Source organism: Eptatretus burgeri, chromosome 4 (genome assembly GCF_056783735.1).
Source record: "Eptatretus burgeri isolate ZD-2024b chromosome 4, Ebu_testis_v1, whole genome shotgun sequence".
NCBI lineage: Eukaryota > Metazoa > Chordata > Myxini > Myxiniformes > Myxinidae > Eptatretus > Eptatretus burgeri.
Window position 1 is genome coordinate 87855542 of NC_140964.1, and position 27323 is coordinate 87882864.

At 42.0% G+C, this 27323-nt stretch overlaps 1 protein-coding gene across 9 annotated transcripts in view; it reads left to right on the plus strand.

Moving 5' to 3' along the window:
* Positions 1-27323, plus strand: part of LOC147028623 (chloride channel protein 2-like) — a 131883-nt gene that overhangs the window by 60881 nt on the left and 43679 nt on the right. For 4 of the 9 annotated variants that reach the window (XM_085879230.1, XM_085879231.1, XM_085879232.1 and 1 more), the window contains 5 exons: positions 10721-10883; positions 13478-13609; positions 18827-18955; positions 20251-20384; positions 21553-21630. In XM_085879230.1, coding sequence (XP_085735356.1) covers positions 10721-10883; positions 13478-13609; positions 18827-18955; positions 20251-20384; positions 21553-21630 — 636 coding nt within the window. Of the gene's footprint in view, positions 1-75; positions 298-10720; positions 10884-13477; positions 13610-18826; positions 18956-20250; positions 20385-21552; positions 21631-27323 lie in introns of those variants that run through there. The other 5 variants (XM_085879235.1, XM_085879234.1, XM_085879227.1 and 2 more) reach the window with 4 other exon arrangements.

The following is a 27323-nucleotide window of genomic DNA, read 5'->3' on the forward strand; positions in this document are numbered from 1 at the left end:
CTCTCTCTCTCTCTCTCTCTCTCTCTCTCTCTCTCTCTCTCTCTCTCTCTCTCTCTCTCTCTCTCTCTCTCTCTCTCTCTCTCTCTCTCTCTCTCTCCCTCTCTCTCTCTCGGTTTTCTTTTCATTGTGATGATGTTGGAATCCTGTAAGAGTGGGTTAGGTGGTGGACGCACCATGGCGGAGCTTTACGCCATACGGGTCTTTAATCCATACACCATGGGGCCCGAGGGTGAGGCGACTTTGCGCTACTGCGTGTGCATGGGCCCCGACGTCCTTACACCCTTGTCAAAATCTCCGGTAAGTATAAAAAAAAAACTATCAAGGGCTGGTGATTAATTCTGACTGGGGTAACAAACTTGGTGAGTTGTGAAAACGGTGATTTTTTGGTGCTGGCTGAATGGTAGATAAAACCAATTTTCTGTTTTAGTAAGCATGAAGGATATGCTCACACTTGTTTACAAGCTATTAGGTCAATTGTAATCTGTATTCTATAGTCACGTAATGTTTAAAGCAACTTCTCTGAACAAAAACTTAAAATTTAGTTCAAATTGTTTTAATGGCCTTGCATTGTGAAATGGTAACAGTGAAATACTGCTGTATCCAGAACTCCAAAATGGAGGGAAATATATGTAAAAGTATTTTAATTGGCTCACCATTAAGTGATAAAAAGTAATTTAATGTTTGATTTCATTAAAAAAAAACAAAAAAAAAAAAACAGGTCTACTCCGACAAACTCCCAATGTACCTCGTACGGACGGCGCCGCAACATAATAATGCATACTGTCCTCTTGTGTACACATTGCGTATTTATTTTTAATCGCCTTATTCTAAAAGCTCAATTGTCTATTTGAGCCGCATTCTTTTGGACTTACCATCGCCAAATCTTACCTGCACCTTTGAGTGCAGAATGCACCCATTTAAATTTTTCATCGGTTTGGAAATTTAATAGCCACTAGCTCGCTGCCTTGTATGATGGCTCTTTAAAAGTTTTGCAAACGTTGTTCGAGCATGTTTTAAAATTTTGTCAGATGTAAATTTACAAAGATTGCTTGGTTGTTAAGACGGCAATATTATATTTCTGATGTGTGACGTTAGTATTATGTGGATGGTTCCATGTTGATCTGCTTTAATATTTATAGGGATCGTGATACAAAAGTCGTTCATATCAGGTTTAGTAGTAATAAAGCCTGGTGTTGGCTTTCACGGTTAACGGCCTAAGATCTCAGGGTCTTGAGTTTGAGTCACTGCCATGTCGTTGAAATAACACCAGGTGGGTTGACTCAGCCTATCATCCTTCCGAGGTGGGAAAAATGAGTTCCAGCTTACTGGAGTAGTAAGCCATTCGGGTATCCTACGTCGGAGTGGCGACCTGTCCATGACTGTACTCCTTAGCCAAATGAAAACTGCCTCGGCAGAAACTGAAACTGGTAATATATTGTTGCGGTTCTCGGAACCGCATGCATACATCAGATAGTTGTCCTGAGATAGTTATCCCATTAATCTAGGTGCAGATAGATCCCTACCTTTTGTCTAGTGGGACAGCAGGGACTGCGTTGTGATGGGCTATTAGTTAGGTTTATTAAATAATTTTCCCCTCCATTCCACTTCCCACTCTTCCTCTTTTCACTGCTGAGGTAAATTTGCCTCGCTTGCTACCTTCATCTCGCTTGCTACCCTCGTCCCGCTTGCCACAGCGTACCATCGTCTACCTGGAGTGTCGTTTTCTGAGGAAAAATCCCGACGAGCACGTTCGGCTGGATAAACGCTTTAAGCTGCACCACCATCCATCTGACCAAGGCCAGACATGCGCGACATGTCACGTACGTTTTGCACCCAGGTGGGCGGGCTATACCGGCATCTGGCCGAAACCCAGCCCAGGAAGGCGGACCAAATGAAGGGTCGGAGCCGGTCGGAATGCCCAGCTCTGACGATGACGTCGGTTTCGGCATGGCTTCTCCCCGAGCTCCGGGCTCTATAAAGATGGAGGGGTCCTCCGTGAATTAAAGAGAATGGAGGAGAATTGAGGCAATTGTGGAATTGAAGGAGGAGTGAAGTGTGTGTTCCTGCTACTTGTCTCCGACCACACGACGTCGACCAAGCGTCCTGCCTATTGCTCCACCCCCGCCCTCTGGACTCCACCCTTCTCCACTCAAGCTACTCCGACAGACACGATCTCGACACGTGCGGCTGTGGCCGTGCAGTGTGACGATTTGTGTGACTACACCACAGAGCATCCCCTTCCCCCGAAACGCTCAGGTACCGAAAAACTATCACCTCAACCCCCTTCCTCCCTGGCTGCAAAAGTCCTTTTCTTTTCATTGGGTTTTCTTTGTCTGAGTGTGTGTCTGAGTGTGTTGGTGCCTGTCTGTCAAGTAAGCTTGAAGAATATCTTTTGTTGTTGTTATTGTGAATAATCTCGCGTCAAGTCTGCTTAGTAAGTTGCTTGTATAATTGTCGCACCCACCACACCCCTCTCCTCTTTCCCTGCGTAACATACCCAATAAACCTTTGTCGTGCCACATACTTTTCCTCGCTTGCTGTAAATAAATAATTGTTGTAGAAATGTTCCCAGCTCGCCTTTGTCTTTTCCCTCATTGGTCCAGCATGGTTCGAATCTAAGTCTAGCTGGGTCTTTATTCCCAACGGTCCGTTCCTTCTAGCCGGTACGTCCTTGGCAGTGTCGCTCGGCTGCATCCGATCTGGAAAGGTGATCCAATCCGGTAGAGTGATCCGGTTCGGACAAGGTGCACCGAGGGCGTGGTTCCCCGGTGGTTAAACAGCGTGGTTAATTAGGTAACCCGATTCCAAAGGCGGGAGGACCCTCGGTCACGAGGTTTAGTTATTGGCGTCCACGGTCGGTTAAGCGACCCGCCGTGTCACGGAATTATCCGTGAGCGACGGCCTACATTTCCGGGGAGTCTGGTGGGAATCGACGTAGCTTCCCCCACCTAGTGGTCTTCTCATCCGACCCCGCCGGTCCGCAAAAATATATTAATTATTAGGCACAGATGTCGTGTGTGTGTGTGTGTGTGTGTGTGTGTGTGTGTGTGTGTGTGTGTGTGTGTGTGTGTGTGTGTGTGTGTGTGTGTGTGTGTGTGTGTGTTTAGCCTGACATCCACAGGAGTAGTCGGCCCAAGTTGGAAAATGTATCATGATTTACAGGTTAGTAAGGTTCTAACTTAAGGTAAACTATTTTGAGGTTTGAAAATCTTGCAAGTACTGTACAGGGTATTGTGGAAGTCATATAATTTACAACATCCTTTAAATCTTTATATGATGCTTTAGGAATGGCCTGCTGTTACTGTTCAATAAATGATTAGACTTGTGAGGAACACCCTTGTGAAAAAAACTGTGTGTGTGTGTGTGTGTGTGTGTGTGTGTGTGTGTGTGTGTGTGTGTGTGTGTGTGTGTGTGTGTGTGTGTGTGTGTTTTTTGACCATAGTTGTTGAATATAGTGAGGTGTTTGTACCCCAAATCGGCATACGTATTTCAGTCCACTGCGGGACGAAGGCTTCCCTCAACTTATGTTGAAGGCAATTTATCACACTCGCCACTCTTGCAAAGAGTCGTTTTGGCGAGAGCGGGCAGTCATGGAAGTCGAACTCACATCAACCGGTGGGAAAAAAAACAAAAACTCTTCAACCGCGCCACAAAACAGCCGCTCCAAAAAATAATTGATTAATAGTGTTTGTATTATTTGACTGGGGGGAGGGGGGACATGACCGCCTCTGAAGCATGCTGAAGGCCAAGATACGGCCCCAAGTGGAGGAGCGCAACGAAACTGCCTCAAGATGGAAACCATGTCCTGAACACATGGTCAACTCGTATACTAAACAACCAAGTGGTTAAGATTACCAATTAAAGCATATACTGGAAAAACCCGAACAAACCCTAACCCTAACCCTAACCCTAACAGCTGAAATCAAAGTTTGGAAAACACCACCCATCTGTGAGCTGATGAGACGATATTGGATGCTGTTCTTTTACCCCATTGTCTCCGTGTTCCTGATTTAAAGTTCTTCTTGCAACTTAATCATGCAGGAATTTCAAAACACTTCCTGTTGTCAGTTTAATTGATTGTAAATGTTTACCCCTGCCACCGAAGGTGAAAGAGGTTATATTTTCATCACTCTCTGTCTGTTTGTCTGTCTGTCTGTGCGCAGGATATCTCAAAAAGTTGTGAACAGATTCGGATGAAATTTGGAGGACAGGTTGGGTCTGTGACAAGGAAGAATTGATTCAATTTTGGTGAAGATCCGAATTCAGATTTGGTGACGAGAATTATTTAATTTTCAAAGTGATTCTTTACCATTGAGAGACATGGCCAAAAACGATGTGCAGCATGATATTCCAAAAAGATATTGGGCCCGATATGATCTTGTGGATCAGGCATTACATGGCGGAGGTATGCGCTCCACCGAGTGCCTTTCCAGTTAATCATGTCATGGCAATTGTAAAATTAAGCCGAACTGAAGAATTTATGACCAGAGGTAGAGGAAGGCCGATTAAATCATCAATAAAAAAAAAACTTTTATTCATCAGTATCTCTCCTAAAATGCTTCAAGATTGCATATTTCTCCCATAGTGCAATTTAAAAGACTATTTTACTCTTCACTTGCACATCCAATCAACTGGTTTGGTTGGCTTGTTGCCGCTGATTGAGTGCAGAATTCCTTCGTGTGAAGCACGCTAAATATGTTGGGGAAAGTTGCGTTGATTCTTGTTCTGTTGGTGATGTATGATTGTAGTATCCATCCCAGATTGACACGAGGCCAAGTAATATAATTAGCATGCTGCCCTATGCGGAGAGTCGCTGCCACTGGTTCGGTTACGATCTAGTCAGTGTGGTCATGACCACCTGCATTTATGATTGTCTGCTCTTTCCTCACAGCCATAGTCAGTGCTTGCGACACGTGACAAAGTCGTTGGTAACCTTCCTAGTCATTCAGGTCTGGATCACAGCACCCGGGATTTCCTCTGACCAGAGTGTTATGGAGATCACATGGTCTGTGTTACTTGGAATAGGTTCTGAAATCAACACCTTGCAATGCAAACGAATCCCTGGCAGTGGCCGCTACCTGGATTAGCCACGGCCTGTGCTTCAAGGCGTTTGGGTCTAAGGCAAGGCGAGAGGGTTATCGCCGGTGAAGGAGACGGGCAGCATTCTGTGTGGGGTCACTGTGGCTTCACATGACTGCAGTGATAATGTGGGCACACAGATCTGGTTCACCATGGCCAACGAAGATAGGGTGTTAGAGCTTGCTGATGAAGATGATGATGATGTAGAAAGAGTGAGGCTTACATCTGGGGTAAGCCTTTGCTTGTCAGTTTGTACAGTCCACTCACTGTCATATATGTTGCAATGACACCATCATATCTGTAATTTGCACCTCACCCTTTGAGGAATATATATTACAGCTGTTTGGTCATTGATTCTTCATGCTGTGTTGATGTTGCAAGTTGCCATATTTTTATACTTCCTTGAAGCGTTTTTATTTTTTAACTTTTCAGTGTTTCCTGTGTTTTTCTTTTAGCCTATTCAGCCACCTTGAGGGTTTCTTATGATATGCAGTTAAACAATGAAGAAGGTGATGATACCACAAACAAATAACGCTGTGAATAATAATGATGATTATTCGGCAGGAATTTTGAATGTGGGGTCAAACCCGGACGATAATGTCACCGACGGGTATCATGGTCACTTGATAGACAGCTGTTACTATTTGCACCCTGATAATTTGCTCTGACCAAGGCAGGCAACGTTATACTGTATTACAATCCTTGCATCGTATTTAAAAAAAATATGCCCTTAACCCTGCAGTTTCTACAGGCATTTGAACAACTCAGTTCTGGTCTATTCATTGGTCTTTTGATCCATTTCATGGCAATATTTTCAGTATAATGTGGTTTTACAAGTTTTGGAAACATTTACCCAAGTTAGCAGTTTTGTTACAAGCAATCTATCTTGCTTGAGTATTCAATTTTAATCTATATATATTTTTTTACCATTGGATAACGTCTTCCTTCTTGACTTGAGGTTAATATGTAATCGTCAACCTCATGTCACCTGAGGTCAACCTTATGTAATTCCTGACCTCTCCCCCAAAAAATGATGGTTAAGAAAAAGGCTTTGCTGTTGTTGTTGTTTCAATAACCTGATGGAATAGTTAGTTATGTGCATGCTTTTTCATATTTTCAATGCGCCACTTTCAATAAGCCGATTTACTTCCGCCACTTATTTTTTTATTTCAATCAGATCATTTTTATGATTAAATACATTTTAAAATTATCACAATCTCCTCATTTTACTGCCTTTATGCTGAGGTTAATTGAGCTACTGATTCTGTCTTGAGTTTTCAATGCATTACAACTCTGCATTTTTCAAATTTGAGATTGTGTTCACGTGAAGTGAAAAGCCAGGTTAAGCAATTGGTTCACTTCTGTCCGTCTGTCCGTCCATCTGCAAATGTCATTTTATGATCGAGGAACAATTTAAGTTAATTTGAATGTAATGTTTCAAACACAAATTGGAACATGAATCAGAAAACTAACCTGGAGTTCAGCAGTACGATGGCTCTGAATTTGTCCTGATTGTACATGCACAGAGAGGAGTGAGATAATTTTTAAGTGGAGAAGCTGCTTCAATATTTTGGAAGGCTATGGCCTTCCTCCATCCGACTGTTAAAAATGAAGAAAAATAACCTTTCTAACCCACCGTGTTTCGTTCCAAAGGGTAATTCTGAAGGGTTCTCAAGGGTAATTCTAATGGGTTTCATTTGTTTCTTGGCTTTGCCCATTTCATATTAAAAATGCCAAATTGAACCGCTTCCTTCGGACACAAGTGAGATATTATTACATATATATATATATATATATATATATATATATATATATATATATATATATATATATATATAATATGTTTTAAACTATGTTTGTCTGTCTGGCCGTCAACCAACATTGAAAATAATTCCAAACAGGAAACTTACTGTTTTTAAGAATGTCATAAAGGACACAAACAACAGGCACGAAGAACTAATGTAATGTGTGAAATAAGGTGGTGGAAACACTATGTCAACAGCGGTAAATCTCCGGAATTAACTTATTTATACGACCTTTACAATCTTTGTTATACTTAAATGTAATTATATGCTTGAACACTTTAGAACATAAATTACCTTCTTATCGCTTACAAAAACCTCCAGTTTTGCAGTACCTGGACATGTTGAATATAGTGGTGTATAAGATTGCTTCAATGGCACAAAACTTCCGGTATTTTTTTGAAATGACCTTTAAAATCATTATTTTATTTCGAATGAATTATATACTTAACACTGCAAGGAGTGAGGCGTTTTATGAACTCTATTTATTACTATTATTTTTATTATTATTATTGTTATTATTATTATTATTATTATTATTATTATTATTTACAACTACTCAAATAACCATATACCATAAACCCTGATATTCATGGGGAATATGTTCTTGAAAACTGCGGTGAATTCGCGAATGTCAGGGCATTTTTTCAATCGGGGAAAAGGGCTTACATTCATGGGGGCTAGCGATTCATAAGGGGAAATTTTAAAAAGTTTCAGAACATAATTACAGTTTCATTAAAAACACTTGCAAATAAAAACACTGAAAATAATTCCAAGAGGTTAGCTGACTCTTTTGTCATGAGTGTCATCTTATTTTACCGTTTATTTTGCCATGGTCCCCAAAGCATGCCTTGATCCCAGAAATAGTTGCTGTTTTAACTGCTTGGAGTTTAAGCTTGAAGGACGGTATTCTGTATTACCTTACGAAGATAAACATTGAGTTTAAATTGCATCATTTTAAGCATCCTGCCATTTTTGTTTTGGATCCAAAATAAAAGTTCATTTTTACTTACCATGAACTAGTTTCGTTGATCGGCGCAATATTTACAGCATATTGCACTTTAATCGTGTGTGTGACTCAAGGAATCATGAGAATGAAAACTAAATAATATATATAAAATAAAAGAATCAGTCGCGGTTCCCAATCAAAAATATATGATAAAATAATTACGCAAGAAGCTAAGCAACCCCCCTGCCCACATCACAACCCATCTATAATCTTCTCCTCCCCCCCCCCCCCCATGTGTAGGGTTTGCAATTATTACGTATGTGATAGGATAAAGTGTAGCTCGGCGAAATCTTCATCTTTAGGCATTATGAAGCTCTCGATGTATGCTCTAATTTTGGGGGGGGGGGGGGGGGAAATGAAACATTTTTTTAGTTCTTTGGTGTCGATATGGATATCTGTCCAATCCTTTTCTTTTTCTCCATATAATCTTATCTATCCTGAAGAGATCGTACTGGTTGCATTATTACTTAAGAATATTGTATTAATGTGCAATAAGATATGTGATAAAAGTGGATCCACCCGGGATCTCCATCGCGGCCATTTTGTTTTGTAACATCTTTAGGACACAAATAAATTCAGTATTTCCGAATGCCGATGGGTGTTTTCAGTATGACAGGTGTGTTTCAAACCACTAAAAGCCCTGGAGCAGACACCGTGAGTAACTCTGTGGGCGAAACTGGTAGAAATCTGAAATACTGTATGTAATACAGTATTCTCATGTTGGCCATTTTGGAAACCGCCTCCTCGCAGCCGTTTTCCGTCGTTTCATGAAGTGTGTAGCAGCTCATTTTAAAGATAATGTCCCAATGTACCTAAATCCACCTTCAAACTTAGTTCTTTATAAAGTAATCATGGGGTCCCAGAAAGGTAACCCCACTCATAGCATGATATTTCAAAATGTTGTGAACGGGTTATGACAAAACTAGATGGATGAGTTGGTTAGTTGACAAGAACAAGCTAATTATATCTTGCTCAAAGTCCGGATCCAGATCCGGCCTATCAGTGGGATACAAAGCGTAAACTATATGTTCAGCCTGGCGGAGGTATGCGCTCTACTGAGTGTCGTTCTTGTTCCGAATGTCATTGGTGGGAGTTTTGAAAATTTTGAATAATTGTAGCCATCACAGGTAACTAGTAAGTGTTTGGTGCTACTGTGTGAGACCATCTATATATTGTTACGAATTCGCGCCCACCGGCGTGCGAACGACCGCTTTTCACTAATAGTAGCCGCTCGCCCACCTGACGGACAATTCAGTCGTGACCTTCCGGAACAACGCCGGAACCCTGTCACAGGTGGGTCTTCAACCCCACCACGGCCTAGCCAATTTTCTACCCACGAAAAATAGGGTCAATCGCCGAATCTCGATATACCTAAGTACCTGCGCGGGTAGCCTACCGGGAGACTGTATCTCGGCGCAGGTCGGCTTGGACCCCAACCGCTCAAGCGGTCCGTTCCATTCTGCAGTGATAACCGAGCGGGTATTATCGCCGGACCTCGCCGGATCCGATTCTATTTAACGGGTATTTAAAACCCAACTAATATTCCGAGATGCAATATGGCGTTCCAATGGGGGAAAAGACACGACGATCGGGTTACATTTAGACCAGCACATTTATTTTACACAGCACACATATACAGCCATGCAATCAATGCAGGTATTCAAAAACACATATGCAGGCAAACAATCATGCACGGGACGGGGGCAAAGACATGAGCAAGGTGAAAGCACCACGACCGACTATAAGCAATTATCAAGTCACTTAACAGTTTTTACTTGCAGGACACGGCGCCACCAACATTCATTCAAAAGGAAATAAAAGGCCACCCTCAAAGACGAGGGTGCCAGACAGGGTCCGTAGACCTTTATGGCGTGGAGCCTGGATGACCGAACGGACCCCACGAGACCGTTGCAGGTTACCTGCACCCTCGTGGTGCGATGGTGGGTGAGCTCTCTCCGGCGCTCTCCTCCCGGGTTCGCAGGCTGCGTGGCAGAGCTGCAAAGCGGCGCCTCCCGTCCTCGTCCTTTGTGCCACGCCCGGACTCCCCACCGACTGCGAGCTCTGACGACTCGACCCAAACCACCGAACCCAAGACTTCGAAGACCAAGACGATGAAGAAGAAGAAGAAGCCCCATGCACCCACGAAAACCACCACACACCCACGACCTGGCGTTCTGCGCGCCCTTATATCCCCCCGTTCCAACGCCTCGCCCCTCCCCTTTTATCGCTACGCCCACCTTCCAGCTCCTGCAGGAAGCTTCCACAAAAGGGGCGTGCCCTCTCACCCCCCTCCCTGCGTGCCTCGCGGGGGCCGAGAGAATCATTCTTGGCACAGGTCCAGGGAGATTCATTCCCCCAAAATCAGGCCCCCACCTTTTTTCACCTTTGACCTCTGGCTGGAATCGCACTTCCCCCACACCAAAGCGCGGGAAAAGCAGGCGGGAAAATCCGCTTGCCACCGATAGAGAGTTGTGGTTTGGTGCGATCGTGGTTGTTGTGGTTTGAGGCGATCGTGGTTGCTGTGGTTTGAGGCGATCGTGGTTGTTGTGGTTCAAAATAACGATAGTAAAGAAAAACGGATATCTTAAAGGATCACAGCCCTGTGACACGAATAAAGCCCATTAAACAACGGTGGGGAAATCTAACTGAACACAGACTTAACGATCTAACTGAACTACGGACCTTTATGGTGTTCTGTGAATTTCCACAGCCGTAACAATATGACATAATCAAAACTGATAGAATATTGACCTCACCCATCCCTTCACCTCTTTGCACTCCCCATTCTCTCTCCCCAACTCTCCCTCTCCAACTGCATTCTTCCTCATAGATGTATGGGCGCTACACACAAGACCTTGGTGACTTTGCAAAGAAAGAAGCAGCACGGATCAGGGTGCAGTCAGTTCAGCGAGACCGGCATTTCAGAGATGCGTGCAAGTCCCATCGGAAGGATTTACACCGATACAATGGGGTGTGCCGCCGTTGCTGTCAATGTGAGGCTGCTTACCTCCTCAGAGTGACGTTACTCTGCCTTAGATTAACAATATGACTTTTTCTATAATGTATGGCTCCATGTACGTTTTGAATTTACAAAGGGCATTTCAAAGGTATCGGTTGTCATGCTCATTACTAAGCTATCAGCTCTGCACATTCATTGTTTGCCTATAATTATAATTATTCTTAATCTTACTTCCTGTCGAATTCATCCTCTGGTGCCTCTTTGCACCAAGTTCCCAAAACATGTAAATGATATTAATAATATTAATTTTTTAAAGTTGATATGACAACCACGACTATGAAGTAGATCAAGGTTGACATGGATTTTTTTGTTTTGTTCTAAAGCTCCACTACGAGCCTTAGATCCTGTTAAAAAAATTTTTTTTAAAAAGAATTGGAGGCGAGGGTGGAGGGCAGTGTGGGAGGTGGGTGGGTGTTTGGAGTTTTTGAAACTTCACCTATTTCTCTACTTTTACAGTAATGCAGTGCCATAATGCTATACAAGGCAACTTTGTCATTCAGTTTGACCTTAACATCAATGTGCTAACCTCTTGATGTCACCTGCAGAGAAATATTTCAGATATGTAGGCAGCCATTTCAGGACACATGCTTTGACAGCTTTATCATTTGTAAACTTAATACCTTCCAGATGTTTGTTTTTTTGAGTGGTCCAAAGAGATATAAATCTAAAGTGACAAGTCTAGACTGTATGGGAAAAGACTTCGAACTCCCCAACTTATCTCCTTTAGAGTGGTAGTGATCACATTTTCTGTGTGAGGGCGAGCATTATTGTTCAGTAAGATCACTCTTTGAAACAGCATGCCCAGTCGTCTTCTCCGTGTTGTTTCTCTCACTTTATTACATAACAAGTCACTCCAGTATGCTGTGTTTGATTATCCCACGTTGAAGAAATTCCACAAAAAATAAACTATGAATGTCCAAAAACACTTTTGCCATAAGATTTCTGGCCGATGGCTGAACCTTGAATGTTTTTGCTGGTGGGAACCAAGAATGTCTTCAATTCCATGCTGCCTTGCTTTGACTCTGGCGTGAAATGATGGACCCATGTCTCATCACGCGACACAATCTTGAAGAAAACATCTCCCTCCCTTTGGTAATGTTCCAAAAGCCCTGTTCCACACGAGTTGCATTTGGTAATAGTCCAGGCCAAACGAGCTGCCTGTTAATGAAAAGCTCCTTTGGTCCCCGCCTTTCACTAACCTTTGTGAATGTTAAGTCTCAAGTGAGTATGAATAGTTTTGATGCTGCTAACAAGATGGCAAGATAGCTCAATGGTAGTTCACTGGCATTTGATTTGTCCAATCGGTGTTTGATTCCAGACAAGACATTGAACATCCACTTTCAACGTTGATGGAAGGGTGTTGCATCACAAAATCCGTTATCCTGGGGTGGACATTGTTTGGTCACCTGTCTGCTAACATTCTTTTGTAAACGTTAAAAATCACAGTCTCTTTTGACGAATAGTAGGTGAGGTATTGCCAGCATCCTTTCTAGATTCCAAATTTCTGCTCCAAAAAAATAGGGACTGTTGCATGTTTGTCGCAACCACACCCACAGGAATTGGTGCACACCTGCAGGCCAAACTCACAATGGACTTCCGGTCCAATATGCCTACCTGAACGAACGAACTCCATGGGGGAGGGTGTGAATTGCACGCGCGCGCGCACGCACACCGTCATGAGAAAATCTCAAATGGGAAAATAAATTTCTCTAAGCTGTCTATTCTGGGTTCAAATCTAGGCACAGCTATAAACTGACATCCTGGTGTTTCACAGGTAGGTTGAGGCATCAGTGTGTGTGCCGTCCCTCAGATGGACATTAAACTTGGCGTTCCGCCTGCTTTAATTGGCGGACGTTAAAGATCCCATGGTGCCTCTCGCGAAGAGTAGGCGAGCTATCGCCAGCACCCCTAACAAATTACAAATTCCTGCCCTGATTTCGTGAGCCAGAGTGGTGACCCGACCAGGATTGTAACCAAGTAACTGCTTTGGCAGCACCAACACTCTGCAAGGAGTATGGTATACGATGATGATTTGTCATTTTTTAAATGTAATCATGCAAACAGTGCCTTCATTGTATTCATAAATCAGTGAAATGTGTACAGTGTGCACATAAGCAATGTTGAAATTGTTCATTTAATTCTCGTTGTACTCAATGGAATAAATGTTTCATCAGACTCATTGAGAAGAAAAGTAATATTATATCCTTTTGAGTCGAATGAACTGGAGTCGATAACAACAATGCCGTGCAAGGGATTATTGTACCAAGTTGAGTCATTTTATTTGGGATCAAATAATGGGCCGGCCGGCTTCCTGTCCCCCATCCTGAGAAATATACATTATGATGAATTAGAAGCATGGAAACCGCATTTTATTGGAAGATTACTGATAGTTGTGAAACAACACCGTGGTGTATTTGCAGAAATGACTTTTGAAATTTATGAGCATTCTAAATGGTTGTGCTTTTAACCCTTTTGTGGCATTGTCTGTCTTGCTGCACTAGGAAATCATGCTCCCACCATATTCTGGCCCATCAGTGACTCGCGGTGCCATTTTCTTTTAAATCGCAGTGTGTTTGAGCGGCCTCCGGAGATGCCTCATTTCTCGCATTGGTGAAGATTGGATTTTCCTTCTGCTGCTCGGACTTGTGATGGCTTTGTTTAGCTGGGTCATGGACTTTACAATTGCAAAGAGTTTACAAGGTACGCCGTCTTCACATGGTGGAAGAACCACCAGTTACGTAGTGTTCGTGAAATTAACACCTCGTTTTCACTGATGAAATATGTTCATAGCACTGTGCCTGAAAAATAAACGTGTTTATTAGCCCCCAACTGGGAAACAACCCGGCTGGGAACTTATATTTCGGGTCCAGTTCATCAATCTGTGCATCCATCCAGAGCCTCTACTCGAAGACAAATGGAGGCATTTCTTTCATACTCGGCACATACATGCATTCCCATCTGGGCATGTGAAGCATGTTAATTGTCTTTTGGGATCAGAGTCAATTAGGAATTTTCACAATTTTTTGAAAATAATTTTTATGGGACAGAATAAATAGTACAGGAATATATATTATGCGAGAGGCCTGCCAGACAGGTACCGTCGATGTCTGTGCAGAGATAAACGCCACCTTCTCTAATGCTGAAGACTATTTTATGTCTGCCTTGATGTCCTCTCATAATCCGTTTGTTGATTAACAAATCTCCACTGAGCTTCTTTGTTTTGTGCTCAATGCATTTAAATCAGTCACAGACAAACTTGCTCTAATTCTTGCCTTATTCTCTCATTTTCTTCCGAATCGTGCTTCTTTTTACTCCTCTGTCTCAATAAGTCACCCTATTCCCATTGAAAATGCAGCTTTTGATTAATTTGGTCTTTTCTGTTGAGACATTGTCTGAAGAACGAAATGATCGATATGTGGGTGAAAAAGACTTTTAAAAAACATAATGTTGGTCAATGAATCAATGATGAAATTTATTTCTCATTGAGATTGAATGTCACAATTGCCAACGACAGGGCAAACTAGAAGGGCACTTGGTGGAGCGCATACCTCCGCCGCGCAATGCCTGATCCACTAGAACATATCGGGCCCAATACATTTTTGAAATATCATGCGACACGGTACAATATCGTTTTTGGCCCTTTCTCTCAATGGTGAAGATTCACTTTAAAAGTTAAATAACTCTCGTATCCAGATCCGGATTCGGATCTTCACCAAAATCGAATCAATTCGTCCGTGCAACACACCCAACCGGCCCGCCAAGTTTCGTCCGAATCCGTCCACAACTTTTTGAGATATCGTGCTATATATCGTTTTTGAGCCTAATCTCTCAATGGTGAAGAATCATTTTTAAAATTCTAGTTGTTTGATCCAGATTCAGGTCCTCACTAAAATCGAATCAATTTGTCATGGTCACACACCCAACCTGCCCACCAAGTTTCATCCAAATCCGTCCACAACTTTTTGAGATATCCTGTACACAGACAGACAAACGGACAGAAAGGGGTGAAAACATAACCTCTTGCACCTTCAGTGGCGGAGGTAATTACGCTACAAATTGTACCGGCTTGGTTTAAAGGCCATGTCAATGGCACTATAAAAAAAATATATAGTGCGACATCGCCGCAGCAATTTGCATTAACATTCGCATAACTGAAATTGTGAATGCGGATTTCCGTCATTTATAAGTATAATGTTCTTCCACACTAGGAAACTGTCCTTTCACTTCAGGAAACCGATGCTCATTTCACACAGGCTCTAATCAAACTCCACACTGCCACGGCACGCCAACCCACCATTTGCTTTCTTCCCTTCATTGCTTCTCTCCATGCGTTCCTTCTTTCCACGCCTGTACGCAGGATTTTTGATTGGGGGTGCGAAGTTTCAATAAATTGGCTCACTGAGAGCATGATAGTGCAGCACCCATCATGCCCATTATGGGGTACGAGGTACACCGCATTGCTTTACCGTGGAAAGTAAAAGTGTCAATAAATAACACAGTTCAGTGGGTTATCATTTTGGGGCGTTTTAAGGCCATACGTCGTTATGGCATCAACATGGCAGCATATAAAATACTATTTCATTGATTGAAATCTCGAATACTGAATAAAATTTGAGTTGAAGTTCAATTCACCAATTAACTGGTGACAGGAAACACCACGTCAGAAAAGGGAACATACGTAATATGAATACATGGATGTGTATACACCTACTTTTGTTTGTATAATATTACAAGTAATGAATAAAGTTTATCATTAAAGTCTATCAAAGTAGTCTTTGTGGTCAATATACATGAGGGGGAGGGGGGGGGAGAAAAGATGAGGGACAATGTATTGGACACGCATTTAATGATCAAAAGCATGGTTTTTCAATTCCAATCTCACAGGTAAACATAGGCCGGATACAGCACAAATAGATGATCTGATCAAATTTTTAAAACACATTGAGGCAGGAACTTGTTGTTCGCTTTGTCTTTCAGCAGGGTTCCAAGTTGCAACCTTGGAACCCTGCTGAAAGACTAAGAAAGACTAAACCCTGCTGAAAGACTGGAGTTACAATCTCACAGGTAAACATAGGCCGTATACATAATTGTCCAGTGAAAAATCACCAAAAAAAAAAACACTTTATTATGCGAAGCGGCTTTGCTTTATTATATATTTAATTATGTACACACATTGCGACAAAGGTTCCAAATTGAAATGCTTAAACATGAAGGCATTTTGCACAAATTTGTGACATGATCAGTGAAATTATCATTCCGTCAGCAAAAATTGCTATCATTTGAAAAAAAAAAAATCCAATGTGTGTAACATAAGAAAGCAGTCTTTGAGAATCGCAAGTTATTTTAAATTCACCTCGGTACATCCTCAAAAGTCGTAATTCATTAATTTAAATACATACATCTTCGACATACTGTGTCCATCATGATAAAGGAAATTTAGTCAGGAATCCGATGAGCGCACTTAGAAACATTAGAAAATTCATCTCAATGACACTTCACTTATCTTCCGTGAATTACCCTGCTCACCAGCAAAGGTGCCCACGACGAACCATGATGCGCTGTCTTTAATTAGTTATTTCAAAGGATAATTATAAATAAGAGAATCGTCAAACAGTAAATCGATCATTTAATCTTACTCATGGTGTCTGTGTATTCACACTGAAAATCAAGATCAAGTGAGCTTTCATCCTTCTGCGCCAGAGGGAGGCTTCCATCTTCCCTGAGTTCACCTTAGGACACGTGACTAACTAAAAATAATGCTTTAAAATAATTTGGACCTTTTTTTTGTTGGGGGGACGTGCGTACACACCTGACACCCCACCCCCGAGGTATGCCACTGCTCTCCCTTCATTCCTTCTCACTCATCATTTCACTCGTGTTAAGTAGAGGTTCAAACCAAATAATCCAACATGGAGCTTCGCAGTGAAGCGGAAGCGATTTTTGCTCGCACCATATACAAATATAAGCAGTAAAGATGGTTGATGAAGGTGATGTTAGCTATATCGATTTCAATAGCAATGCAAAGGTCAGATATATGCCTATAATGATGTGTTAGTAATTTAAACAGCACCGATGCAGATAAGATACGTAATTAATTGTTCTGACTTTATTTTCACTTCAATAACCCTCCCCCAGAAATGCTACCGAGACAGAAACCATACGTGGGGTACCCTTAGGCGACATGCAAAATTTGGTTGGATTTGGTTCAGTAGTTTTTTTAGTTTTTGAAGAATATCTAAACAAATATACAAATTCACTTTTATCGATACGACAAAAGATGTTTGTCTGTCTGTCTGTCTGACTGTTTGTCTGTCTGTGTGTCACCATTTTTCTCAGAGATGGCTGAACGGATATTTGTCAAACTTTCAGACGTTCATCAGTGAGTGCCGGGGAATGTTTTTGGCAAAAAAAAAAAAATTTAAAGTCTGATTTTTTTTGGAGGGATTTATTTTTTCAAATCGCTATATAGTTTCTCAGACTTTGTAGCTATGCAAAAGTTAATATTAAATGATCCCTGTCCCTAGTGGATGTAAGGAAGTGTTTTAGGTCCCCACAAAAATTAGAAAAAATACAAAATTTGATTTCTTCAAAATGGCAACAGCATTAGAACAGCACCAGACAATGCCCGGTTAGCCGGGCTAGTTTATGTATGTAGTATTTGCATAGCAGTGTTTGTATATGATATATAAATATCAGATACAAAGTGCTTACCTTGAGTAGGCCTTCTTGGTTGCTTTATGCAGCTTCTTCGGCAAGAAGAGCATGGGAGGTGTCAATTTATTTATATAATCCTAGCCACCTGGATTTAGTTAATTAGGTGAGAGCTGATTGGCTATTCCCTCCTTTCACAGGTGAGAGATGTGGGTAGGTCTTTATTACTTTAACATTGACTGCTTTTGACGTTTGCACATGATACATGCTTGGGAGCCTCATCGGTATGCATTGCTGTCTGCGTTGTTGCTGATGATTTACCAATAAGTGATGAAACCGGTCTGGCAGCTGAGGGGGTGTGTTGCATTGGGATTCTCATGTGTGTACTCTGTGAACATCTTTATAGCTGTGGAGGAACTCTGGGAAGGGTTTGAAACAGCAAAGCACTTACCTTGCACAGGCCTTCTTGATTGCTTTATGAAGCTTCTTTGGCGAGAAGAACATGGGAGGTGTCGATGTGTATATATATATATATATACACACACACACACACATACATAATAAGGCAGGAGTGTCTGGCCGTCCGCCCATCCCCAAACTACTCCTTCAGTTTTGTGGCTAGCTCCGTCCAACCTTTTGTGGAATGTTTTGGGTTCCCTTCCAGTGTCCTAAGGTGGGTGGGAGGTTTCACAAATACCTCAATACAATTATGGTTTTGAGTTGCAATCCATACAAAGCTGCTCTCGATCCAGAAGTAACGTCAGAACAGCATTTCTTTTCGTTTACTTCACGTTTGTAACACGTGTACTTTGTGTGTTTTGATGTATGTATTTGTATATGTAGTATTTTTTTATACTTCACGTGTATTTTGTTGTATTAATGGCATAGTATTCATTTGCAATTTAAATGATGCTGTTTGGAATGAAAATATGGAGAGATTGAGTTTAAAGGAGAATCAGGAAATAATGTGAGGGGTTCCACCGGCATCAATTCTAAACATGGCAGGGGATGTGCACCCAGTAATGTACTCCTGCCCAAATAATTTATACAGACTTATGATCAAAGACAGTGTTGGCAGTTGCAGCTAAAACATCATGTGATGTTTCGATCACCGAGTATCATTATGAGTTTCAGATACCGAAAGCAAGGAAAAGGGGCATCCTGTTATTTCAAATATGATGACTTTAACCCCTCTTAACTATTTTCAGAGGGAGTCAGTTGTAGAAATTATCTGAGCAAACCAACCATTGCCATATATGTCAACAGCGTACTTCTGGATGTACCACCAGCTGGGAAACAACATTCTGCTACAGTACCTTGCCTGGGTCACCTACCCCGTGGTACTAATCACCTTCTCCTCTGGGTTTTGCCAAGTCATCTCTGCTCAGGCTGTTGGTAGGCCTTATCTTTTATGTATTTACAGCTTATATGGATGTGTAATCACATCTGCTTTGTGGATGCCAGTGTTTGCTTTAGTTTGTTGAGCCAAGTTTCAAAACAAGGATGTGGATGCATGCATGCTTGTGTGTGTATATGCACACGTGTATACATTTTTGCATTTGTTCTTTGTGGAGAACAAATTCTTCACTTCTTTGTGGAGCGTAGCAGGGTGCCCATGATGAGTTGTGAATGTTTCTGTTGTGGGAACCAACCATGGAAATGTCTCCACTCTGTTTCAGGAATTGCTTTATGTTTGCGTAGGAATTTTGAAATTGGCCGGTACCCCAATGGCATACACCTTGCGAAAGCCACCATGGTATTTTAACATCCACCAGCAAACAGGACGACTGACCTAATGTCCTTCCAAAGCATCTTTCTGAGAGTTTATCTTTGGATGAGAAATTAAATACAGAATAGACAGCTCAAAGGAAAGTTTGCAATAACTGAGCGATCCTGTTAGATTTCTTGATGGCATTCTCTCAGCACTCTGTGATGCCCAGGCAATAATCTGTTGGACGACTTCATCTCTTCCAGGCATAGGTGGTTTTGGATATATAGTATATACCACCATCCTGCTGTAAAAGTGTTCCTTACTGTAAAATGGCTTGCTGGATAGTGGTAAGAGGGTTTGTTGTATATCAACAAGGAATTTTCTAGGATGGAACACATTTACTACAAGAAGATGGTGCAACATGTCATAACGTACAGAAACACCCGTCTCGAGGAGACAGAGTGGGCTGCAATGTTGAGGAGCTTTATCATTGCTAGGAATTAATCAAAATGCTGGTGGCTACTGATTGTCTGGATTGTCGTTAACAGTTATGGCAGGATAACGGAGAGGCAGTTTGGGTTGGCAGGATAGCCTGTACACTCATCTTCGAGCTGTCGAGCCTGGGTTCAAATGTCAGCCCAAAAACAAACTGTCATCCTCATATTTGCAGGCAGGGCGATTCATCAATGCATGTGCCGTCCCTCGGATGGACGTTAAACTGGGCGTCCCTTCTGCTGGCATTAGTTGGTGGACGTTGAAGATCCCACTGTGTCTTTCATGGCTCAACCACGGTTAAATACCAAATTCCTGTTCTAACCTACAGGGGGCACTGCATCAGCAGCACAGCTGTGCTCCCGTCAAATTATGCTACCCACGGCTAAGAGCAGCATATGGAAGAAGAAGAGGATTGTCAGTTTGATTATGTTGGTCCGTTTGTCATTGAAACAATGGAAAAAGTAATCATACGATGACTTTGCAGGTTCTGGAATCCCGGAAATGAAGACCATCCTTCGTGGTGTCGTCCTTAAAGAGTATCTGACCCTCAAAACGTTCATTGCCAAAGTCGTGGGTCTAACTTGTTCACTGGGCAGCAATATGCCTTTGGGCAAAGAGGTGCGTGGAAATCACAGACTTTATGTCCAGTGCCAGTCAAAATTTTAATGTCCTGAACTTCACCACAGTGACACGACGAGCTGGTTGGTACATGTGAGCACATATAAAATTTAGTAGGGATAGTGATTGAACGAATCTCGTGAACGACGCAGTACATTTTGAATATTGTCGAATAATTTGGGGTATTACTCTCTCTGTAATTTATTTGTCGAAGATCTTCCTGGGTTCAAACTCCTCGCTTTGGCTTATCATGCTTAAGACTTCCCAACATAACCACACTGCGTGGTGATAATGTTGTCGAGTGAAACTGGGATTTTCATTCAAATTTCATCAAATTTTTGATCATTATGGGGATGTTCGGGGAGGACACCAATTCGTTAAAGGAGTTTTTTAGATCCTCGTAGAGGATCTCTAAGTGTTACTCACGTTGTTGTTCTTCATCTTCTTCTTGTGGACTTTTTTGTTTCACAGCCTACAGTTTTCATCGAAACTTCCTGAAACTTGACATGTATATGTAAAAATTCCCTGCGCAGACAGTAACCATCTCCGATTTTGAAAATTCCTCCCAGAAAAAAAAGTTATGACGTCAAAATATCTCCGCTAATGGAAATCGCCAAAAAAATTATCTCCGAAACTAGGCAAGCTTTTTTAATTCTTTGTACGGGAATCGAACAGGGCATTAGCAGAGATGAATTACCGCACATATGATACCTAACTATGACGTCATATCAATTTTTATGACGTCATTCCTATTTTTTGACATTTTTTGTTTCACAACCCAGAGTTTTCATCGGATCTTCGTGAAACTTGCCATGTACAGTATATGCAGAAAGCCCACGCGCAGGCAGTAACCATCTCTGATTTCGGAAATTCTTCCTAGAAAAAAAGTTGACGTCATAATATCGCAGCTAATGGAAATCGCCTATACTATTATCTCCGAAACTAGACAAGCTGTTTGAATTTTGTTTGCGGGAATCAAGCCAGGCATTGGCACAGATAATTTATCACAAACCTGATTCATCACAATGACGTCGTATTCGTTTTTATGAAGTCATCATTAAGAGGATGAGGATCTTAGCTCATTTGAGCTTGTTATTTTAATATAAACACTGTATGCTTTTATGTGCTTATTTGCAAGTCAAAGACGTATTTTGGTGTGTGTATGCAGGGCCCATTTGTACATATTGCAAGTATATGTGCGACACTGCTGAGTAAATTCATGTCCTTATTTGGAGGGATTTATGAGGTGAGTGAAGTCATATTGCTATTGCTATAGTCCAGAGAGAAATCCAGAAAAGGGGGTGATAATTGAAGTAAGGGGCTTTTTTTTTTAATGAAAGCACAAGATGGTTACTTTAAAAAAAAAAAAAAAACACAATTTGCACAACATTTGCATTTTTGGGGATTGTTCAGGAGTTTCTTGTGTTTGAGAAGAACATTTAAATTCATATAACTGCCTTAGGTAGAGCCACACAGGTATCACATCTTGAAAAATGCACTAAATAAAAAAAAAAACCGGCAAAAAACGACCGGATCAAAAAAATGTAAGGCACTCAACGCCAGATTTTATGGAAAGAAACAAGTGGAGAGTTTCGTTATTCCCAACCAAAACCAAACAGCTGAATCAAGACAATGAAATCATGAACAGGTATTGGTTGTCTATATGAGCGATCAACTCGTCACCACACAGAAATTACAAGTTCACATCAATTATAGCTTTTATAACCCTTTGGACCAGAACAACTCTTCCATGTTTCCTACTTTTATGAAGTAGTTAAATCAGGTAAAAGAAAAAAACACATGGATTGTCAGGGCAGATCAAAAAGTTCTCCAGCATGTTATCATTACCATATGAAGCTGGTCAAGTAGTACACCTTCATCCCATATGAAACAAACAGGATTCTTCAAACAGACGACAAGACCATTTTGACTCGTATTGACTTTGGATGTCACACGTCCTTCCAGCCATTGTACCAACTAGAATGTCACGCTTGGTAATAAATGGACAAACTGTTGTTCATTTCGTTGGAAAGCCTTGCTGGTGAGTTTTCTCAGTACAAAGAACACGGTACACAAAGACATCATGCCAATCTGCAGAATAATAGAAGTTAGCCACATTCCTTTACAAAGTCATTGGTCAGGTTTCCTGGCACTTGCTGATCACATTGATGGAAATGTTCTCCAGCCATATACTTGTATGGTTCTCCCTATGATTGAAGGACCAATTCCAAATGTTTGATGAGCTGGTCAAAAATTGGAATATGTCTTTCGTTCCTGACAAATCTCGCACTCTTACTCTGTCTCTCTGAAAGGACTTGGCAAACCTTTCCATCTACTTTCTTAACAATCCTCGTGAAGAGGTTCAGTCACTCAAACTTTTGGACCTCACTTGATCAGCCATGGTCTTTCTTTGGCAAACCACTTTTCTAAGTTGACCTCCAAAGTCAATTGCCGACTCCATTGTGCAAAGACCTTCCTAGGCCTTCATCGACAGTATGATGTCGTCCTGCTCTCCCCTCTGAGCTGGTGCCCTTGCCTCACACCTTGCTTAGCTTGATGTCATGGAAACCAAGGCCTTCAACATCATTGGAATATCCCACAATGAGGCTGTCTAAGTGCCAACCACTATCACATTGCAGACAGGTCGGTGGTCTCTCTGTCTTCTACCACCTCCTCTCTAGTCTTGCAGCCTCTGCTCTTTTGCTGTGCTCTGCCCCCTCCCCCCTGAGGTTTCTGCATGGAGAATGCAGTCTGCCAACCACCCTTTTCTGGTAAAACTCTGCAATTCCAGGATCATGGCTCACCTGCACTCATTTTTCCCACCTGTGGAATCAACTTGCACATTACCTTCAATCTCCTTCTTCCCTCCAGGTCTAATCGACAGCTGTTCACCACCATCTCAGATCATCCCCCATGCAGAATCATGATGTTTTCTATCTCTGTCAACCCTCCCCAAGCCCACCTCTTTCCAAGATTCCAGTTTTTTTCTTCCTGAGAGTTTGTGGCTGCGTTCATCTTGTCTACCCTGTGTGTCCCCCCCTCGTCCTCATTCTTCCCCACATCTCTTATTTCTCCAAGTGTCCCTCTATTTTGTCCCTCAACCCTGCTATTGCTGTTTCCCTACTCTCCTTGTTCTCCTTGTCCTGCTCCTTTTGTTCTGTTATGTCATGATCTATTCTGTGTTCTTGCTCCTCCACGAGTCTGGATGTTGTATAAAAACCACATAAAAAGATGGAGCTTGGTTTCTTCATGAAGAACTGATTTTACAAGCTCACATAGTAAAGTGGTAGTCGTGGCAGTTTTCATGGCAATCATAGAAGTACAATGTTCTAAAGACAATGTTGATGTCACCAATTTGAATGCTAATCACCAAGACACTTATACCCGCTCATTCTCTATTCCATAAACTGTGACTTTACAATGGTTGTCTTTACAAGGGATATGGATATCCGGTTCATGCTCATTGTAAACGCTGAAAGGATACATTGCAAGAAATTACGGATGATGGCTGATGTGTGAAAGTTAAGAAAATATATTCTTGCCAAAGAGATAAATGAAAAATAGCCACAGCAGTGTGTACAGCATATCCTTCGATTCCATATTCACTAACTGGGTGTGAGTCCACATCATACAGACATGGTGGTCATTTCAGAAAGTTGGATTCGGAAAATATTCGTGAAACATCACAACTGACTTTCAGGTATCGGTCAATATCAACTCACAAGCCAAACAATGTAGGCAGTTGAGAAATTATTCCGCTATTTGTGCCATTTTGTAGAGGGAATTGAATCAGTTAATCGATGAAGCCCGATGTTTGCTTTTCACGAAGGCGAGTTCACTTGAAACCCTTCCTTCATTTAGTGATGCACTTATGTTTCATCTTATGCAGGTTCTCTACCAGGCGGTGATATGGAAAAAGGCTTACCAGCCCGTGATGATACTACCTCGTCCAATTGATATGGAACGACATGCAATCAATGATAAGCTAGTTGTAGTGTCGATGTCACCTGAACCTGTGTCACATAGCTGCCTAGAAATAATTTAATGTGAATAAAATACGATGGACATCATTGAGATGCAAATGGCAAAGGCCGACTTGACTTGTGACAGCACGTATTCATGTCGCAAGCATGCCGGAGAATGCGAAGTACTGTTTGAACAAGTGATGGAAATGGATGATGGACAACATGTAAACGTTGGTAATTTTTGCACGAACATGATCGAAAGTTTGTCGAGTTTAATATTCTCTGAAATAATCTGAGATTGCTCAAATTCATCGCTGCCTGGGAAATAAATGCTCTGTTTTACAGAATTTTATTCTTAGTTTACCACCAAAATATGGGCATTTATGGCTGAATATCCCATTATATTTTTCAGGTAATCGTCCCAACAAATAACATCGTCTACTTGCTGATAATATAGGTGGAATAGCAAGAACATGCAGTGCCTTCAGAAAGTATTCACACCCCTTGACCTTTGTCACATTTTGTTGCGTTGCAGCCTGAATTTAAAATGGATTGAATTTAAATTTTTTTTGTCACCAATCTACATAAAATACCCCGTAATGAAAAAGTGAAAACATGTTTTTGGATTTTTTTTTTTACAAATTAATTTAAAATGAAAAGCTGAAATGTCTTGTGCCAATAAGTGTTTAACCCCTTTGCTATGACGCACCGAATTGAGATGTGGTGCATCCAATTTCCTTTGATCATTCTTGAGATGGAGTGCACCTGCATTCAATTCAATTGATTGGACACGATTTAGAAAGAAACACACCTTTCTATATGAGGTTCCATAGTTGACAGTGCATGTCAGAGCAGAAACTCTACCATGAGGTCCAAGGAACTGTCTTTGGAACTCCAAGATTGAATTGTGAGGAGGCATAGATCTGGGGAAGGGTAAAAAAACAATTTCTGGGGTGTTGAAAGTTCTCAAGAGCACAGCGAGCTCCATCATTAGGAAATGGAAAGAATATGCGACTATCCAGACTATTCCTAGTGCTGGCCGTCCGACCAAACTGAGCAACCAGGTAAGAACGATCTTGGTCAGGGAGGTGAGCAATAACCCAATGAGCACTCTGGCAGAACTACAGAGTTCCTTAGCTGAGATGGGAGAACCTGCCAGAAGCACAGCAGTCTCTGCAGCACTTCACAAATCAGGAGTTTATGGGAGAGTAGCCAGACGGAAGCGCCTCCTGAGAAAAGGCACAGGACAGCACACCTGGAGTTTGAAATAATGCACGTGAAAGATTCTGAGAGCATGAGGAAAAAGATTATGTGGTCTGATGACACAAACATTGAACTTTTTGGCCTGAATGTAAAGTGCTACGTCTGGCAGACACTGAGCAGAGCTCATTGCCCATTTAACACCATCCCGACCATGAAGCACGGTGGTGGCAGCATCATGCTATGGGGATGCTTTTCAGCGGCAAGGACTGAGAGACTTGTCGGTATGGAGGGAACAATGAATGGAACCAAATACAGGCAAATCCTTGAGGAGAACCTGCTTCAGAGTGCAAAAGACCTTCGACTGCGGCGAAGATTTACGTTCCAACAGGACAATGACCCCCAAGCATACAGTGAAAGCAACACTGGAATGGCTTCAGAACAAAAATGTGAAAATCCTTGAGTGGCCCAGCCAAAGCCCAGACTTGAATCCCATTGAGAATTTGTGGAAAGACTTGAAGATTGCTGTTCACCGACGCTCCCCATCCAACTTGATGGAGCTTGCAACGAAGAATGGGAGAAAATCCCCAAATTCCAGATGTGCAAAGCTGATACAGACATACCCAAGATACAGACATGCCCTTGCTGGTGTGGAACGTGTCAGTAGCGTGGTTGAATGTAAACCATATTAAATTCAGGCTGGAACACAACAAAATGTGAAAACGTCAAGGGGTGTGAATATAGTAAACCCTCGAACATCGTGGGTTTCTACCGGTCGCGGGCAACGTATCGTGTTCTGATTCCATTATCGTGGGATTTCATTGCGACCAATCACATTTGTTGAGCTGAGATGAGTCATAGTTTGCCTCCATCCGTGCGTGTACGTTTAATTGCTCTCATTACGAGCCTTTTGCTGTCTCTTGTGCACCGTTTTTAATGGTGCCCAAACATAAAGCGATGGACAAAGTTAGTTGTGCCAAAAGGCAGAGAACAACGATGATATTAAGCGAAAAGATCGAGTTGTTAGATTGTTTGGCTCGAGGTGAAAGTGTAGCATCTCTGGACCACCAACCATAATAGGATCAACGAGCTTACTGTGCGGTAGGTATATCCATAAAAGTGAGCCCAACATCCGTTCAAGTGTTGCCACCAGCACGCCGCAAAGTGAAAGTCTCATTCCAATCCCGCAGTCCTTGTGTTGAAAGCATGGAAAAAGCGCTTGACATTTGGATCGAGGAACAAACCCAGAAAAAAGTGCCTTTGAGTGGACCCGTGATATGGGGAAAAGCATGAAGAATTTACTAACGTTTCAACGAGGCAGCTAAAGGCTCCAATTCAACCACTGCTACTGACACGTTCCACACCAGCAAGGGCATGTCTGAGAAAAAAAAGAAAAATATTTGGCCTCTATCTCATTAAGTTAATCTGGGAAGCAGCATCAGCCGACCATGACACTGCAAAAAACTACCCTTCACAGCTCATGGAACTAATTAAGGTGAAGGGATTCATGCCGGAGGAGGTTTTTAACACCGACGAGATGGGATTATTTTGGAAGAGAATGCCGTCTCTCACCTTCCTGTCCAAGCAGGAAAAGTCTGCTCTGGTGTTCAAGGTGGTCAATGATCGACTTGTCTTTCTCCCTCGTGGCAATGCTGCAGGCAACTTCATCGTAAAGCCGATGCTGCTTTTCCGATCACTGAATCCACACGCCCTCAATGGGAAGAACAAGAATCAGCTCCTGGTATTCTGGTGTGCAAACAGGAGAGCGTGGGTG